Raw genomic sequence first — 18,046 nt, 5'->3', positions numbered from 1 at the left:
TATATGTAAATACATTCCTCGCTAAAAAGTACACGAGATATGATTTCATGATACTTCGAAGATGTAGGTATACACAACTTTCTAAAATCCAAAAATCCCCCATATTATTTTTTACTCTAGATCTGTACCAACACGTAAAATGAGATGTAATTAATTACAAATTATGATATCTTGTTACTCTCATTGTAAAAAGATACAGTAAACCGTGGTATTTTCTGCCATATGCATTTATAAAGTATGTCCGCTTTTTGACACACGTTTGCAGTTATTTATATTTTACATCTTAAGCTGTTATGAAATTTGATATATGAGCCGCGCCATTAGAAAACCAACATAGTGGGTTTGCGACCAGCATGGATCCAGATCAGCCTGCGCATCCGCGCAGTCTGGTCAGGATCCATGCTGTTCTCTAACAGTTTCTCCAATTCCAATAGGCTTTAATAGCGAACAGCATGGATCCTGGCCAGACTGCGCGGATGCGCAGGCTGGTCTGGATCCATGCTGGTCGCAAAGCCACTATGTTGGTTTTCTCATGGCACGGCTCATATTATTCTGAATTACAGAGTTCAATGCACACCATGTTGAGTAAGGATTTATACTGAAATCAAGAACAGTTTCATTTTACACAGTAGAATGTACTGAATACACTAACGAGTAAAGATTTTATGTGTTTTGCTATAGGATTTCCATTCACAAAGTGAAAACATGTATACCAACTGAGTTATTGGAAAACCTGTAATAATTATTATGTAACGCGTAAGAACTGACAGCATTTTAAGTGCTTTGAAGACGATTTCTCTAACTTTTATACCATATTTCTTATTAACGCAACCTAAGTACCGTCATTAAAAAGTTTTATTATGGAAGACGCATTCAATAGAAGACAAAAAAAAAAAACGAAAAAAAAAAAAACACCCAGAAAAACAATGGTAATATCATTAACAGGTGTGAACAAATGTACATACGGAAAAGTTACCCAGTCTGTACAAACTTGGCCAAAGCAGTCGGCATTTATATAGAAATTTGACCAAATCTACTTACAGAAAGTTTCCGTAGACAAAGAAGATAAGATACAGCAGTCCAATGAAGATCTTGTCGGCCCTACTAACTCCCATAGCTTCTAGCCATCGGTAAAGCTCAGTGAAGCCTCATGCCAATATAAATATGTCATCTATTGACAGTACTATCAATAACACATTCGTTGTACATTCCATAGAAAGTTTATTATTCGTCTCGAAATGATAACCAGAATAAAATTGAAATATTATGTAATATCTTTTTCTAAGTCATCGCGTCTATGACAAAGATTTATTTGCAGTTAAAATATCAAGAGCACTTGAGCCACGCGATAAAATCACGTAATAAATATTGTTCGTCAAAATCAATTAGATGTACACCAGCTTACAATATTTTTACCTAACCATATAATGCACAAGTGTCAGAAATCTAAATAGACAAAAGACTCTAAGATTTCTTCCTAAGCGTTTAACAACACGATTCCAAACGCAAAAACCTATAATTCGAAATTAAATATCAGCTAATGCTTTTTTACATCTAATTTACTCTTGCATAATAAACAGGTGCCAAATTATTAATTAATCTCTACTTTATAACGTTTACTATCCCTGTATATAATTCATTTCTTGCACATAGACTCCGGTTAGCTTAAATAGTGTATTAAACTATCAGCAAATGCTCTTTCTTACTGAGTGTCATATCCATTTCACACTTTAACAATAGTGATTCAAATATTTCGTCTTATTTTACGTTTATTTCAATACTCGATTGGTTCTCGATTGACAATCTGTATTTCACAAAACATTTCAATAAGATTACCCACATTGAACCCTGCGATTGGTCCGAACGCGTCAATTACACCATAACCCCGCCCCTTCGGCCTATTTCGACAAGATATAGACAGATAAAAAGTCTACTCCGAGATTAAACATAAAAATCACTATATGACTAAATACGCATCAATTCAAACACGACATCTGTTATAGCGTTAAATGCAACAAAATCCAGTGTCGATTTAGAATTTATCTATGCTAAAAAGTTATACATTAAGCCACTGAATTCGTAAATGAAATGTAGTTATGAGAAACTTTTAATAAATATAAGTGTATGCTACAGAAGAATCCGTAGTGCATCCATGCAGTCAACTAGTGTCATTTATCAATCGCTAGCATATATGATTGTCACAGGCCTTAGTGATGAGTTATGTAATACTCGTGCCATTTGCTATTTTTGGGGTTATACTTTTTTCCGTTTGACAATATAAACATGAACCGTTTATCAATATTTGCATGAGCAGTTAATTAAAATTGTTTGTTTTGGTATGGATCTAAATCAATGTGAAGGACATTTGATCAATATCATATTTTTCTCCTTCTCATGCGCGAACGTATCCATCTCCTTTTCTTAAATTCACCCCCTTGTGGCTCATTGTAAAAAAAAACTGCATATCTATACTGTACTTTTACCTTCACATACAATTCATTAACCGTGTCATATGCGACGCTTCATTTAACACTGAAACAGTTCAACTAATTTATAAACGAAGAAGCATAAGTTTATAAATAGCTGCGAGCATTTGCGATCTTTCTTTGCATATGAATCAAACTGTACAACAAAACTGCATCTACAGTCAGGTAAATATAATTACAAGTTTATGATATTCCGTGCCGCACAGACAGGTAATGAATCCGATAAAGTAATAATATATTTATTTAACATAATGCAAAACATACCCATTATGGGAAGTAATAACTGATAAATTATATCTTGGGGTGGGAAGGTGTATTTCATATCTTCAGCACAGTCTATACGATTGTCCAACGATACACAGGACGGGTGCATTTATACTATAATACAAACGAGGAGACAGTACATCTGTTTGAACTAGTAAAGGGGGCGTGCGCTAGCCGTACGTTTTCAAAGATCAAAGGAAGCGTCTGTATTCCTGCAAAACACAGTACAATCGGTCAGTCAAAGGCACCCCCCACCCCTTGCGTACAATACACATATATCATATCTTCTCTTCAGTCTCAGTTGAAAACAATTGGATTAGACAGAGACATCTCATAACAGTAGCTTGATCTGAGATGTTGTACTCGACTCAAGTGGATTTTGTCGGGCCTGAATTACATAAGACGTGCAAGCGTCGAGTGTGTTCAGATCTGGACAATATATTTTTGTCTGGACGGGGAAACTACATGGCTTACTTTTACTTCTTTAAATGTGTTTCCGTCTGAACTACTTACAGAACCATGTTATGAAAATTCACGAAAGAAGTTCGGACACACGCATGATACGGGATTGTATTTCAACATTGAAAAATACGGAATTTCTTTTCTGTCAGTTCGTATATACTTGAGAAATACTATTTTTAAAGATTTTATATAGATATATAATAAAAGGCAATACTTCGCTTCCCATTCGTAATAATTGTAGACAATGCTTGTATTGAATTACAAGTTCCGTTTCCTTGGCAATATCGAACTTTGTACAGATTGCCACATGTCTATATGAGACTTTGTAAATCATTGACAAAAGCACATAATTTTATCCCAAAAAAATATAAAGACTACTGATTCGTGTAATGGTACACTATCATAAATGTGGATTGATATATAGGTTAGGTGGTGACAAATAGAATGCACTTCGTGTGAATGGCCAGCAGTAAGTTGTCATAAATGGTTAAGATACAGTAACTAAGATGTCAAGTTTATGTTGTATCACACTCGAGTAGGGACAGCCAAAAGGTAAGAAAAAAGTATTATAATGTCTTCCGTACATGTGGATGGTTAATTGCGGATAGTTCTAAATTAAACGATCCCTTAGTAATAAGTTCAAAAAGTAGACCCACCTACACATTTTAAAATGCACCAATATACAAACTAGTAAATCATCTCCACTATAATGATCTGCTTGTCAACATAGTAGCTTTAAACGAAATGAGCCGCACCATGATAAAACCATTATAGTGCATTTGCGACCAGAATGGATCCAGACCAGCCTGCGCAGGCTGGTCTGGATCCATGCTGGTCGCAAATGCACTATGTTTGTTTTGTCATGGTGCGGGTCAAATTAAGATTTTATTAGCACATTATTCGTTAATGCAAATTGGAAATTGAAGTGAATACAGTATACGTGTGGTGTGGTAGAGGTAATACTAGTACCATTATTAAGGTTGTTGTCAGGGTGTGTTTCAACAAGTACAGTATACCTGTGGTGTGGTAGAGGTAATACTAGTACCATTATAAAGGTTGTTGTCAGGGTGTGTTTCAACAAGTACAGTATACCTGTGGTGTGGTAGAGGTAATACTAGTACCATTATAAAGGTTGTTGTCAGGGTGTGTTTCAACAAGTACAGTATACCTGTGGTGTGGTAGAGGTAATCATACCATTATAAAGGTTGTTGTAGGTGTGTTTCAACATACAGTACTGTGTGGTAGGTATACCATTATAAATTTGTTCACAGTCTCATAACTTGTGTCAGGTGTGTTTCAACAAGAGAGTAAACGGCTGCGAACACAGAGAGATCCTTTCACTCACCAGCTGTTGAATATGCTCATTGCTTGGCGGAAAGGTTATGTATAACCACCCTATATGATTATGTAAATTAAAACAAAACGGTACAGTCTGATAAAAACTTGTTTCGCTTTAATAAGTTTCGTTTCTTCAGTTTACATAAAATATTAAATTCAAACGGAAATGACGTCAACAGGATCAGGCAACCGTTCACACCCCCGCGCGAATTTATTAAAAATTAGTGATGCTGCTCGATATAGTACTAGTATTAACTTTAAGTATTGTACACGGTTTATACTAAAATAGTTTAAAATAATCAACCGAATCCCTTTGGATATGTTGGTTTGCTCACCCTACCGGGTTTGTGCACCAAGCAACCCCTCAGGATTCTGCAGATGTTGCAACACGAAAGTAACATTCGATTTCTCTACATAACAGAATACTTTGGGTGTGTTTTAAGAGGAAAATAAACGTGTGGTAACAGATTTTTTACATGCGCATTATTTGGCAAACCGTAAACGTACCATGGTCCTATAGCACATAATTCAGAAGGAAATGACGTCCGTCTGGTCAAACAACGCTGACATTCAAGGAAATTTAATGAAAATTTAGTGGCGCGCGCTGACCTATATGATACTAACTTTTATAAAATAATGCTCAAAACGCATTGATTGTTGTAAAAATTAAGACCGAATCAGCAAAATATAATCAATTAGGGGTTGATGACCTATTCAAGAGATAAGAATAATCGCCGCAAGATCAAAACTAAGTTCAGCTACAAGCAAAGATGCTCTTTCTTGTCAAATGCAAAAGGTTAAAGAAAAACTTGACAGACAGCAGTTTGTGAATTACGCTATTAAGTTACCTAACCAAATGTTAAACATTTTCCTCAGACATTGTTGAGACTGTTAATTGATTAAGTCACCCTATCGTCTTTATATATATAAAAAACGTTTTGCTTTTTTCGCAGTTGCCTACAGTTACTAAAAAGACTGCTACATATTAGCCTACAATTTATAATCTATACTACTCAACTTTCATAATCAAACAACGGTTTGAAAAACATCACCCATTTCAGCCAAGGTCACTTTATAGCTTATCACGTATGCTATCCGTCCACATTGGTGCCCTTTCATGCAGCCAGCATACGTTTGAATGACATTCCGGGTGTCCTTGACATCACATTCCAGGCTGTATAGGATAATTGGATGCAGCAGCCTTCAGTTAGTCCTAAATTTGTTTTACTGTATTTAAATCCTGACTATTAGCGGCGGCCAAATCAGTTCTTCGCACATAGAATCTAGTGGTTCATCAGAGTGTTTCTTGTACCCCTAGCAGTTTGGCTCTGAGTTATCTTGTGCCAGTGCCATGCGCGATTTTCAGCAACATGAAGAACTATGACGAGAAGACCGCTTTCTTGCTGGTACTGGTATTTAAGAAATATTTTAACACGAGCCTGATTTATTTTCATATCAACCAAACAAGATTGAATATTAAGCAAACATATCACAGTTTTTACGTCACAGTTATTATGTCATAGCGCCGAGCGCCATATCTGGGCGCTTGAAAAATAAACCATACAGAAAAGGGAAACACTTGGTGGAATTAGGTAACAATCCATGGTGTCTTGACTGAATAGAATTTTCTCTTGAATAAGCTCAGTTTTGTATTCTTTATCATTCCGTTCCTTCACATCTGAACCCCAAACAATCATTTTCTTCAAAGACAAATCTCTGTTTTCTTAGATATAACCTAAACAGTGACTTGTCGTTGAATAAAGTCGGGCTCAGATGTGAAAGAATTTTATCACGAGGACGCAGCTCGAATGATATAGTAATATACATCTTAACAACAATGATTTTACTCAACAACAAGTCATTGTTTAACATTTATTATTTCGTTTCTAATACGATATATAAAGTGTAAATATCTACAGTCTTGACAACATCCACCAAGTATTTACCTGTTTGTGTAGTTTCCATTTCCGGCGAGTCGATATGACGTTTGATACTATGACGTAATACTTTTGACGTTCAAACGGGTCGTGTCTGAATTGCTGGTAATAAATATGGACGGCCAGCATACGCGATATGCGTACGACATTATGCTTTTGTGACCTTGTTTGTAATGGGTTTTGCTCAACCTGCCATAGGCCCTAATTCGGTGTTCTCTTTTAATTGAGTGAAATGAAACTTTTACTCACTGTTGGTTAGATATTATGAAACAACAAAATAATGCATTAACTGTTTAATATTATGTGTAGGCGGTTTCTTGTCGCTTGGATATAGATAACTCCTATTTTTTGTACAGCAATGTAACTTTGTTTTCCGGTATTTTGTAAATAAATACCCTTTATTCAATTCATACAGTTGTTGAGTTTTCTATACAGAGTGATACACAAGCTTTCATTTGAGGGAAACAATAAGACATAAAATACGTTTATGTACTTGTTCTATGAAATATCAGAATAACCAAGGTGACCGATTATGAAAGTTGAGTAGTGTACTTTAATATCTAGAAAGTGTTTGATTGGTAGTGAGTCTGTAAACTACTAAGGGATACCCTAGCCGTTTGAAATGTTCTGGTACCTAGCCGTTTGAAATGTTCTGGTACATCTGTTGGTTAGGAAAAAACCTTTCGTCGACAAAACAGCAGGTCGTGTATGGCAAATACTCTAGATATAACCCTCGTGAAAATGTTGAGTAATTCAATCAAAATGTCCCCTGTATTGTCATAATGTCTGTTTTATGACCAAGGATTTATTGCAACATTATAGGCTATAATCACACAATTGTTTAGCTTTATCATCCGATAAAAGAAATGAAAACTACGATGTTTAGACAGCCTAAATTCTTCCACGTTTCTGTGTTCTTGTTCAGTTTGTCTTTCTCTCGTGTCATCTTTCTTTTCAAATGTGAAACTCTAAGCCAAGTCATGAAACGTTTTTTATCTGTCTAGAGACATGTGTCACAACACATTGTAATTGTTATTTATTATAGTGCCCAGTACATCGTATGGCATTTAACAAAATGAGTAATTAATAGCTCAGTACTTTTTCAAGGAAATTTGTTCAGTTTACTATTGTGACTGTCTTTTTCACCACCATAGAGGTAAGTATTGTTACCGATGCGAAACGTGATGAAATTCTGAAAAGTGAGCAGTTAGGCTTTGTATAAAAAGTGGACCACCCATATCAGCACACCCAACCTTGGCAAGCATAGTGATTGATGTATGATGCAACTATGCACCGCGGTTTAAGAGTACGGTTTGTGGTTCGTGCAAAAATTTACGTCATTACACACTTAACATGTATATCATTCATTCTCAGTTACGTACCTATAATTTCAGCCAGGCAAATCGTTATATGAGATATTCTACAATACTTTAAAGTCATTCAACCTAGTGTGACATTTCACAATGAGACTGGAAAATGTTGCAACTACTAATTGTTTCGCAGCCGTAATTGTTCTGTTGTCTGGAAATTTAATTTTCCAAGTCGACTAAGATCAAGTTACTAGTACATTAGATTGAAAATGTAGATTCAAATTATTCATTTCTAATTTGAAATGGAATATTGAAATCTGAACTCCTGATCTGTTTATAACTGTATGATTGATATATCCGTAATGTTAGTCTTTTTATATGACTTGTTCATAGGAATGATTTTTCTTTCCTTTGTATACCTGTAAAAGACTGATGTTTAGTTAATTAAACTATTGATTATTATGTTGTTACATATTTTAGTTTAAGACATGTTTAAAGACTGTTACATATCATTGCCTGTAGCAATAAAATTATCCTACCGCCCAAAAACTTGCTTGTAAGCAATCATCAATTATTAATTTAACTTTGTTCAAAAATCGTTCGCTCTACACCTGTTTTCGTTAAGTTGAATAATGCACGTTGAAACTAGTGTGTCACTCAACGAGATTGATCATCTCATGAAAACTTATGGCAGTGCCAAGGAATGATGAGTTACATATGTCATGACATAATGTTTTAAAGATAAAAATGCACGAAATACAATGACATGCAAACGACGAAAAATAGTTACTTCCAGTATCATGTACTCTTATATTCACGGAAATAAATTACTCTTTTGTTACGGTTTCAGTATTAAGCATTCTTCAAGTCTGAATTTTACTCTCTCTCTCTCTCCCTCTCTCTCTGCCCCCCCCCCCCTCTCTCTTTCTGTATGTGTGTGCGCTTGCGTATGTGCGTGTAGAAGTTTAGATCTCTCTAGTGTGCGTGCGTGCGTGTAGAACTCTCTACATCAGTGACACTATCATTTTACTGCTATATATCATATCATTGGCAATTCCCGCTGCTTTTACTTCCTAAAGTGTGTTTCACCCTCAAACCAAGGTATATTAGTTTAAATGTTTCACCCTCAGACCAAGGTATATTAGTTTCAAGGTTTCACCCTCAAACCAATGTATATTAGTTTAAAGACTAAGATTGATTAAAAAGAATTTTTGAAATGGATATCATCTATTTCGAAGCTGTTGAACAGCTAGAGAGGAATATTTCATTACCGACATAATATATTGTTAAAGGTCACCAATTCTTATCATAGACATCATGAATATGGCGTCTCCCACAAATCGAAATATGTGTATCTTATCACACTTTTTTTTAGAACTATCTTAGTTCCACCAACTTAAAGACAAAAACACCTGATAAATGAGTATTTTTCTCGCGAATGATCCGACCCCTGTTAACATCGTTGTTATAATGGGATGAAACGCAACTGCAGCAAATATTGTCAAAATATTTCATCCTGTAAGCTCAGAAAAAGGTAAAAAATTGAAAAGAATAAAAAAATCAATTCTTAGGTTTGTTTACATAAATGACCAGTCAGAGTGGATTGGGCAGCACCGTATTCCCAGTTAAACATTAACATTATTCCCAGGTAAACATTAACATTATTCCCAGCAAATTCCCTGTACTTTAAAAGATAAAAGGTAAGGGTAGATTTCCCGAACGTGTTGGTGTCTGAACGTAAGTGCATATTAACTGACATAATTATGTATTTCTTACCCTTATGCTTAATGTCTATTTGGTTCAACAATACTTCGTTTACGCAAAAAAAACAAACAAACAAGTAATTTTAATAAATGCCGTAGTCCTAGGGCCAACAGTATATTGCTACGCTGGTAATTGTTTCAGACAATATGGAGGTTCCACACGAATGTATCCGCGCTGTGAAGTAGCTTCTCATGCGTACTACTTAAGGGAAGATCCAACGCGTGGTCCATAATTGCAAACACATTCAAGGTTACGTACTGTTTTACAAAATAAAAGTATAAATTTAGTAAATGACAAACAACGCACCAGTATACTTATTTCACACGAATATAAAGAGAACTAAAATATAATCAGAATAATATTATTTTCTTAAATATTATTCAGTTTTACAAATGAAAACATACCTTTAAACTGATGTGTCAGCTGGAGAGATTGATTAGCTAATGAAAAATTATGACAGTGCCAATTAAAGGAATGACGAGATAGGTAATGACATACCGGATCATCTATGGATATTAACCCTATTTAGATTTCATAATTTTGACGGTAATTTCATAAAAGCATTGTCACGCTTAAGACATATTCGAGTGTCAATGCAATGTCGGTGCAAAAAAAAGTTTTATTTACGACTCAGAGACTACAGTTTGAATAATGAGCATAACTTTGACAGCCGTCTTGTTGTTTTGTTCTCAATCAAGTAATTATTTCGTGAACATCTATCTAAAGAAATATAGATAGTATTGTACTTTAATTTGATGTACAATTAAAAAGATATTTATTACCGTAATTGTCTCATTTTGTGTATACGTTCTAAGTTGTGACCGAACAAACGATTAAAAGTAACAGACAGATGAAATAAAGACATATAAATGAGCCGTGCCATGGGAAAACCAACATAGTGGCTTTGCGACCAGCATGGATCCAGACCAGCCTGCGCATCCGCGCAGTCTGGTCAGGATCCATGATGTTCGCTTTCAAAGACTATTATTATTAGAGAAACCATTAGCGAACAGCATGGATCCTGACCAGACTGTGCGGATGCGCAGGCTGGTCTGGATCCATGCTGGTCGCAAAGCCACTATGTTGGTTTTCCTATGGCACGGCTCAAATTATTTTTATCACAGGCCAATTAAAAAGCAATTTAAGGTTCTGATTCTGCATTGTATTTGGTATTATTATCTCCTTGGAACATAAACATGCAGTACTATTAAAATACTTATCTACCTTTATCTATAACAGTCATACTCTAAAATGTCTCGTATCACAAATTTGAACAATTCTTAAAACGCAGCTACCAAAAAAAAAAAAAAAAACAAAAAAAAAAAAAAAAACACACATAAACAAACAAAGAAGGGAAAAAAACTAGAGCATGTGTATTAATGGATTTTTAAAACATCTACATAAAATATATACACAAAGAAATAACAAGGACAAAAACAGCACATATAAGAACACAGTGGGTGGGGCACCGCCTTGGAAGATTATGGGCTCAAACACCACAAAAAAGCTTAACCCTTACACACCATGTTCGAAAGTTACAGAATACCGTAAACAAAATTTACTCGCGCCAAGTGAATCCCTTATGGGCGCAAAGATAACAGAAGGGACGATATATAAAATTCTAAAAAAGCTCGTGTAAAAATATATAAAGGAACACCTAAAGAACCAAATACGCAAACGCCCAATGCGTTTGCACAAAACAGAGCCGGCCAAGAGAAAAACCAATAAGGACAAGACTAAACAAGCCAAACATCAAAGCATTCCAAAAGAACTTTAAAACGTGTATGTTATAGATTCTTTCACCGACACAGTCTTCAACTGTAAGAGGATCAACACCAAACAATGCTATGTAGTAATATTTTCATATTTGCAAGGAAGTGATTTTCCATTCCGAGTGTCTTCGTTTGACATACCATGTAATCACAAAGATCTGGGACAGTTATAAATTCGTCTTTTTAAGTATTGCTATGGTTACGGTTCTGATGGCACAAAAGCAATTAAATATAAGGATGTCGGAGTTTTTATTTCTCAAACGCATCATTGTATTTTCTCCAAAAGAGTTCTTGCTATGACAAATATTTACTCAATTGATTTTGTAATGACACTATGTATTATGTCTGTAGTGTAATCGAAATTATTAGATCTAAATATGATGTTACTGTGGCAAAATTTCAATAACGAATATATCACAACATTTCTTACAACCGTAGTAAAGTTTTGAAAAGTGGTTCAAGTACAGTCGTTTCCGTGGTAACAAAGCGTCCTGTATGCGAATAAAAAGAACTGGCAAAAATTGCCCCGGGCGCAGTCATTTCCGTGATGAATGGAATAGATGGTGCAGTTATTGCCTTTGCAAAAATGCCGCGGATGCAGTTATTCTCTTAACAAAAAGTCTGGCGGGTGCAATAATTTCAAAGGTAAGAAAAAATGTAGCAGGCGTATTTATTCCTATGTCAAAAATTGTTGCAGATAGTTACTCCAGTTATAATACATGTGTAACAAGCGCTTTCATTATCACAAATGGGTCATCCATGGCAAAAAGTCTAGCGGGAAAAGTTATTCCCATGGCAAAAATTGTCACGAACGTAGTTATTCGCATGAAAAAAGGTGATGTGGGGCAATAATATCTACAACAAAAATTGTCACGAAGGCAGTCATTCCCATCACAGAAAAAATGTGTAGCGAGGACAGCAATATCCACGGCAAAAAATGCCACGAACGCAGTCATTTTCATGACAACAAAAATGCGGGCGCAGTAATTCCCATGGCAAACGTTTTATGAATGCAGTCATTCACATGATAAAATGTGAAGCGGGCGCAGTAATTCCCATGGCAAAAGTTTTGAATGCAGTCATTCACATGATAAAATACTTATCGGGTGCAGTAATTGCCATGGCAATGTGTAGCGGAGGAAGTAATTGCCATGGCAATGTGTAGCGGAGGAAGTATTTGCTATGGCAATGTGTAGCGGAGACAGTAATTGCCATGACAATGTGTAGCGGAGACAGTAATTGCCATGGCAATGTGTAGCGGAGGAAGTAATTGCCATGGCAATGTGTAGCGGAGACAGTAATTGCCATGGCAATGTGAATGCAATCTTTCCGTGCGAACCAAGTGAAGTTGTTGTTGATAGTCATTGCTTTCATAAAAGAATAGCCGGCGAAGTTATCCCCTCAACGAAAATAGAATACAATCATTCCAATGTTTTGCGTGTCCTAATTATTCCTATGAATAAAAACGGTGTGAGCGAGCGTAGTTATGAAACTATAATTATCATCATAGTTTCATGATAATAGTTTTATCGAAAGTACACGTGTAATCTGAGTTAATATGTTTGTATTCTTACGAAAAGAAAAAATTCAATTGCCACAGCAAAATTATTTTCAATTAGATTATAATTTTATACCCGTTCTGTAAGTTGGTAAATAATTTAAAATATTTGGAATAACATGCCATTATGAATCGTTATTATTAATACAAACAAAAGTTCCCTCAATAAGTTTTCAAAACTTGGACAAATACAAGCAACAAAAAGATGCGTATTAGCGATATTTTACACCAAATAACGCCCAGAAATATTGTAGAATGTATCTTAAATCGCCTTGTTGCAAAGAACTTGAATATTGATGTGAATTAGTATCACCTAATTAGTGTCAATTTGGCTATTCATTAAAATTATCTAAAACAGTTACCCCCGCAGATAACCCGTGTATATTTCGTTCCCAGACAAAATATAAGTATGATAAAAATGGTATTTCAGTCGCTATCAGGTAGAGGGTGGAAGAAAAGAAGAACACGAATTAAAGTGTTAAAGTAAAACAGTCAAAGCCCTCGCCTTAAGGAGTGCATGTCCGTAAAAAAGGGACAAATATGTAATTCATATTCTTTCATATATCGTCTTTTTATCATTGAGAAGGTACATCTGGAATACATATCTTTATGTTTTTAACATTTCGCTGTACTTGTGTGATAAAACCCTTCCAGAGCGACTGAAGTGCTTCATTCAACATTCAAAGTATCAAAACACTTTAACATTTTACATTGACCGTCAGCACAGACATGCATCTCATTCTTTTTATACATTCTGTGGTAAAGTATAGCGTTTAAGACTTATTTAGACAGTCTGTTTGTTTGAACGTTTAAACAAATCTCTCTGGCAGTTATGTTTCCACGTCCGTATGTGTGATAGCGGTTTTCTGTTTGTTTCATACTCTTTTGATATTGTTCCGATTTGCGAGATTGTTTTTGTCGTTAGTCTGCAATCAAAGGCAACGTTGTCTAAAGGTTTATTTTTACGAGTAATTAATGCCTCCGACACCTTTTCTTCTGCGTAGATGTTCGCTTAACTTGCCAAACGATGTGTGTTTAAGTAAAAATCCAGGATACTCTTTGCGAATGTGTTATCGCACCTACTTTTTGAAAACGAATACTTTTAGCAAATTAATATAACGAAGTTTGCTAGATGTTAACATATGAATTGCCAAGTAAATAATGAAAATTCGATGTTTGGAATTCGAATATTCACTACTTGGCTACAAAGAAACTATTTTGCCCAGACAAATGGTGTTCGTTTATGCAGCAAAACGAGATTCAAGAAACATAAATTAAACAGTGCTATAACACACACTGAATAATAAAATACAATGGGGAAGTGTCAAAACCGATCGTAGAGCGTATGAACTAGAAGACAATGACATGCTACAATGAATTACAATGATCATCGCCCGCAAGATATCACGCGGATGACTTTTTTCTGCCAGAGTTTCTGGTCAACCTTATTAAATACGGTGTTTTGAGACTTCCACATGTTATAATACATTATTAGGAACAAATTAATAATTTAGACTTCAAATATACAGAAGTACAGAAATGTAATTCACCACCAGTTTGTTAGCCAGTATGATCCTTAAAAAGACATGATCCAGGATATTCTTTAAGCATGCAGGAGAACAGGGATGATAAAAAGTATTCTCGTTATTTCGTTCGGCGTGCGTTGTGTCGTATATTCAAATAAACTGTCGCTTGTCTATAATTTATTTCTGTCCATCGGTATAGAAGATATTGTTTGCATAAGAAATATGTGTGTCCTCTTTAAAAGCTTCATGAAAGGAAGTCGGAAATGAATGACTCAAATATTTGGAAATTTTACCAATCGCCACCCGCCGAGCAACCCCCCACCAGCGTCCACCAACATACAAAAAAGGTAGGAAAATACCATGTTTCCAGTTCAAATCAAAGTGTTAATAAATTAAAATACCTTTGAACGAATATCAAATGGGTACTCATATAGAGATTTAGACCTCTTGAGATAGGAGACAAGTGTTGACTTTGTGTGTAATTATGACACGGGAGGGCAGATCAAAAACTACACAAACAATAAACCCACGATGTTAAAGTTAGATACTAATTGACAACTCAAATACTTATTGCGGGTTACAATTTAGGTTGGGAAAAATAGCGGGTGTAAATTTATTGCGGCAATTGCAAAAATATGTCCTGTGTGAATTATTCTTATCTCTTTTGTGATGATCTTCTCACTTAAGAAATGGACGGATTTTCGACTTTCACACACAGTTGTTGTAGGACTAACTTTCGGACAACTTTCACGTCATGGGCAATCAAAAATCTGTTTCTTTTATATTTTTATACCCAACATGTTTATGCCCGGAATTTTCAAAGGTTAAAACACTGACCTGGCGTCTAACTTTCTGAATAGTATTCAATTAGTAAAGTTGATATATAATTTTATCCAAGTATATGGTCAGCTCATTTTAACCGTTTGCTTGTGTCATCTGGAAAAATTTCGTAAAATATATAAAATGTTCTTTTTTTTTTCAAAATCACAATCTTGCACGTTTGGAGTTCTCTCATTTAAAACAGTCTTTAATTCCTTTAGCATAAACATTTCCGTACATTTCAAGGACAGAAAACTAATATTAGACACAACATAACTGCTGAAGAGCAGACAGTTGTTATGGTTACAAATTTTACGAGATAATGAAAATTATCAAATCTGAGGAATATGACCGTAAATATAGAGTAGATTGATTTTGTGAGAATCATGCAAGTTAAAATTAGGACAAGTGTATAGAGTTTTAACGACCGTAGACTGTTACCAGCAAATAAATAAATAAATAAATAAAAAAAAAAAAAAAAAAAAGCGGACAAAATATTGATTAGTTTGCTGTTGCTCAATCTTTGATAGGCAGAATTACGCTACTAGTTAAAATTGTCATAAGTATTAAAATCAATTAATATAATCATATGTATAATTATGTACATGATATTCGTGCTAGTAATAGTAGCTTGAAATACTATGACAGTCCCGTCTGCAACAACACAAAATGCAGCTTGTTGCGGGTGTCGAACAGCGCCAGGTAATAACTACATGATGAAATAGATGTCTGAAAAGGTACATAACTCCATTATTTCAATGTTTAGTACAGTAAATCAATATTTTAGAAGAAGACGTTGGCAGTCGCAGAATGTGTATTAGACAGTGCCAGAACATCAACAAAACAAACAACAACAAATATAAGTTCAGGTTAAAGTACTGCTATCTCTGTGACTTTATGTATAATAAATATAATGTATACTCACTCTTCCTTCGTGAGCAGTTTCGTTCCATTTCCAATGTACATTATCTTTCCTATAACAGTCATATCCGGGTGTCCCATTCCGTAAGAAATACACAATGTCAAAATCACAACCGTGACAAAATGATGACAATTTTTTTTGAAAATCCGCATTTCTCCTTCATTTACTTCGTATAGCCATGTGTTTTTGTATTTACATTATCAAAATATCTCTTGATTGTTCAAAGAAAACCGCGAGTCGGCAAGTAAATTTATAGTACTTCGTAAATTTCCATCTTTTGAAGTTTTCGAGAGCACCAATATTGAATTAAGCTTTCAATATATTGCATTCCTTTAAAAAGGCACCTTCAATATTTAAAGGATAAAATAATAATGAAAATGTTGTCTCATATCCAAGCATATATTACACACAAACCGTTAAGTCTTGTTTTTAATCTGTTGTTCAGAGCATTAAATGATAAAAGTTTCGTGAATAAGAAGGGTTCGTCTTAAAACATAATTAATGTGAATAAAGCATCGCATGATCATAGAAAGCCATATATCACGCTTATCAATAAAAACTATTGACTTCCTTTACGTTTGTATATTGATGCATTTACGCACACTTTAAAATTGTCATCAATGAAATTCCGTAGTATGTCTTCTAAAATATCAGTAATGACGACTTCCCGCGACGTCCGTTTTAAAAAAAGATCACTGGAATGTATTTTAAGTATATGCAATTATTTAAAAAACGCACCAACCTTTTTATCGACGTACAAACTATTCAAAGATTCTTTACGCTAATGGTCCATATAAACGATTTTCGTCATGTCTTTTTCTCAAACGAAAATAATAAATGTATATTTCATACAAAAAGAAAAGTAAGGCTGGTGTTCGCTTAATTATGATGGAACTTAATTTGCATATGCTTAATCGGAAGTTTTATAAGAGATATACAATACTTAGTGTTAGAGATATATTATATATTTGCATAGGATGAAGTGATTATTTACGATATTGTGTCTGAAACATTTACTCGAAATATCATGAAATTGCCGACATTGTTAAGACTATTAAAGCTGCTGGGTCACAGGTAGGATCGTACGCCACACATGTTAATTATAGATATTAATGCAGTTAACCATTTTCAAATAGTTTTAGAAAAAAAAATAAATGTCGAGTTTGTTCATTGAATATCTAAGACGCCATATTGCTCACGGAATGGATATTGCAAAAATTATATGTAAACAGATTTATTTCAATCTTCTTTTTTTTACAAAATATATGTTTTTACCAAATTTAAGAGGACTTCGTTTTTACAAAAATAATGTGAACACGTCGCTTTAAAGATAAGATTGAAGAGTGAACAACCTGCACATTATGTCTGACAAATCCCAGCTTGACTGGTTTAACCTTATCAATATATTTTGTGCACACTCAACTACATTATACAGGTCACAATTTATCATAAATAAAGAAGATTTTATTTCTTATCACAGTAGCTTTTTTCGAACAAGAATGTCGCTTGAATATGAACTTATTGAGCTTTATGAAGTGCGACAGTTTATTCATTTGAAGTGTTGAACAAAAGAGCCAAGATTGTCACAAACAGTATTTTTATGGAAACATGTTTACTATGAAAAGGAAAAAGATGTTTAAAAGGGGAATATTGCAAGAGCGTATTCTGCTATTTTTTAATATTATTTTTCATTCTAGCATAAAACTGCTGTTCTTGAGAGATTCTCGCGCTCGCGTGCTGTTATAACACCTTTTTATATATGCGCGTTCCGTGGCAAAGCGTAAACGTCATTCGGCCCTAAAACGGATAATTCAAAACGAAATGACGTCAACGTAAAAAAACAAAACTCAGACATTCTAGCGCATTTCGTGGAAATTTAATGACGTTG

General features: G+C 34.6%; 1 protein-coding gene across 2 annotated transcripts in view; it reads right to left on the bottom strand.

Moving 5' to 3' along the window:
• LOC123529956 (protein Wnt-7b-like) overlaps window positions 1-17,175 on the bottom strand; it is a 51,915-nt gene extending 34,740 nt beyond the window's left edge. Inside the window, exon 1 of one of the 2 annotated variants that reach the window (XM_053521112.1) lies at window positions 16,162-17,175. In XM_053521112.1, the coding sequence (XP_053377087.1) occupies window positions 16,162-16,310 (149 nt within the window). In that variant the 5' untranslated portion in view covers window positions 16,311-17,175. Of the gene's footprint in view, window positions 1-1,041; window positions 2,042-16,161 lie in introns of those variants that run through there. The other variant, XM_045310593.2, reaches the window with a different exon arrangement.
• Between the last annotated feature and the right edge of the window lie 871 nt (window positions 17,176-18,046).

Source organism: Mercenaria mercenaria, chromosome 13 (genome assembly GCF_021730395.1).
Source record: "Mercenaria mercenaria strain notata chromosome 13, MADL_Memer_1, whole genome shotgun sequence".
In the NCBI taxonomy this organism is placed as follows: domain Eukaryota; kingdom Metazoa; phylum Mollusca; class Bivalvia; order Venerida; family Veneridae; genus Mercenaria; species Mercenaria mercenaria.
This window is presented reverse-complemented; position numbering and strand designations above follow the sequence as displayed.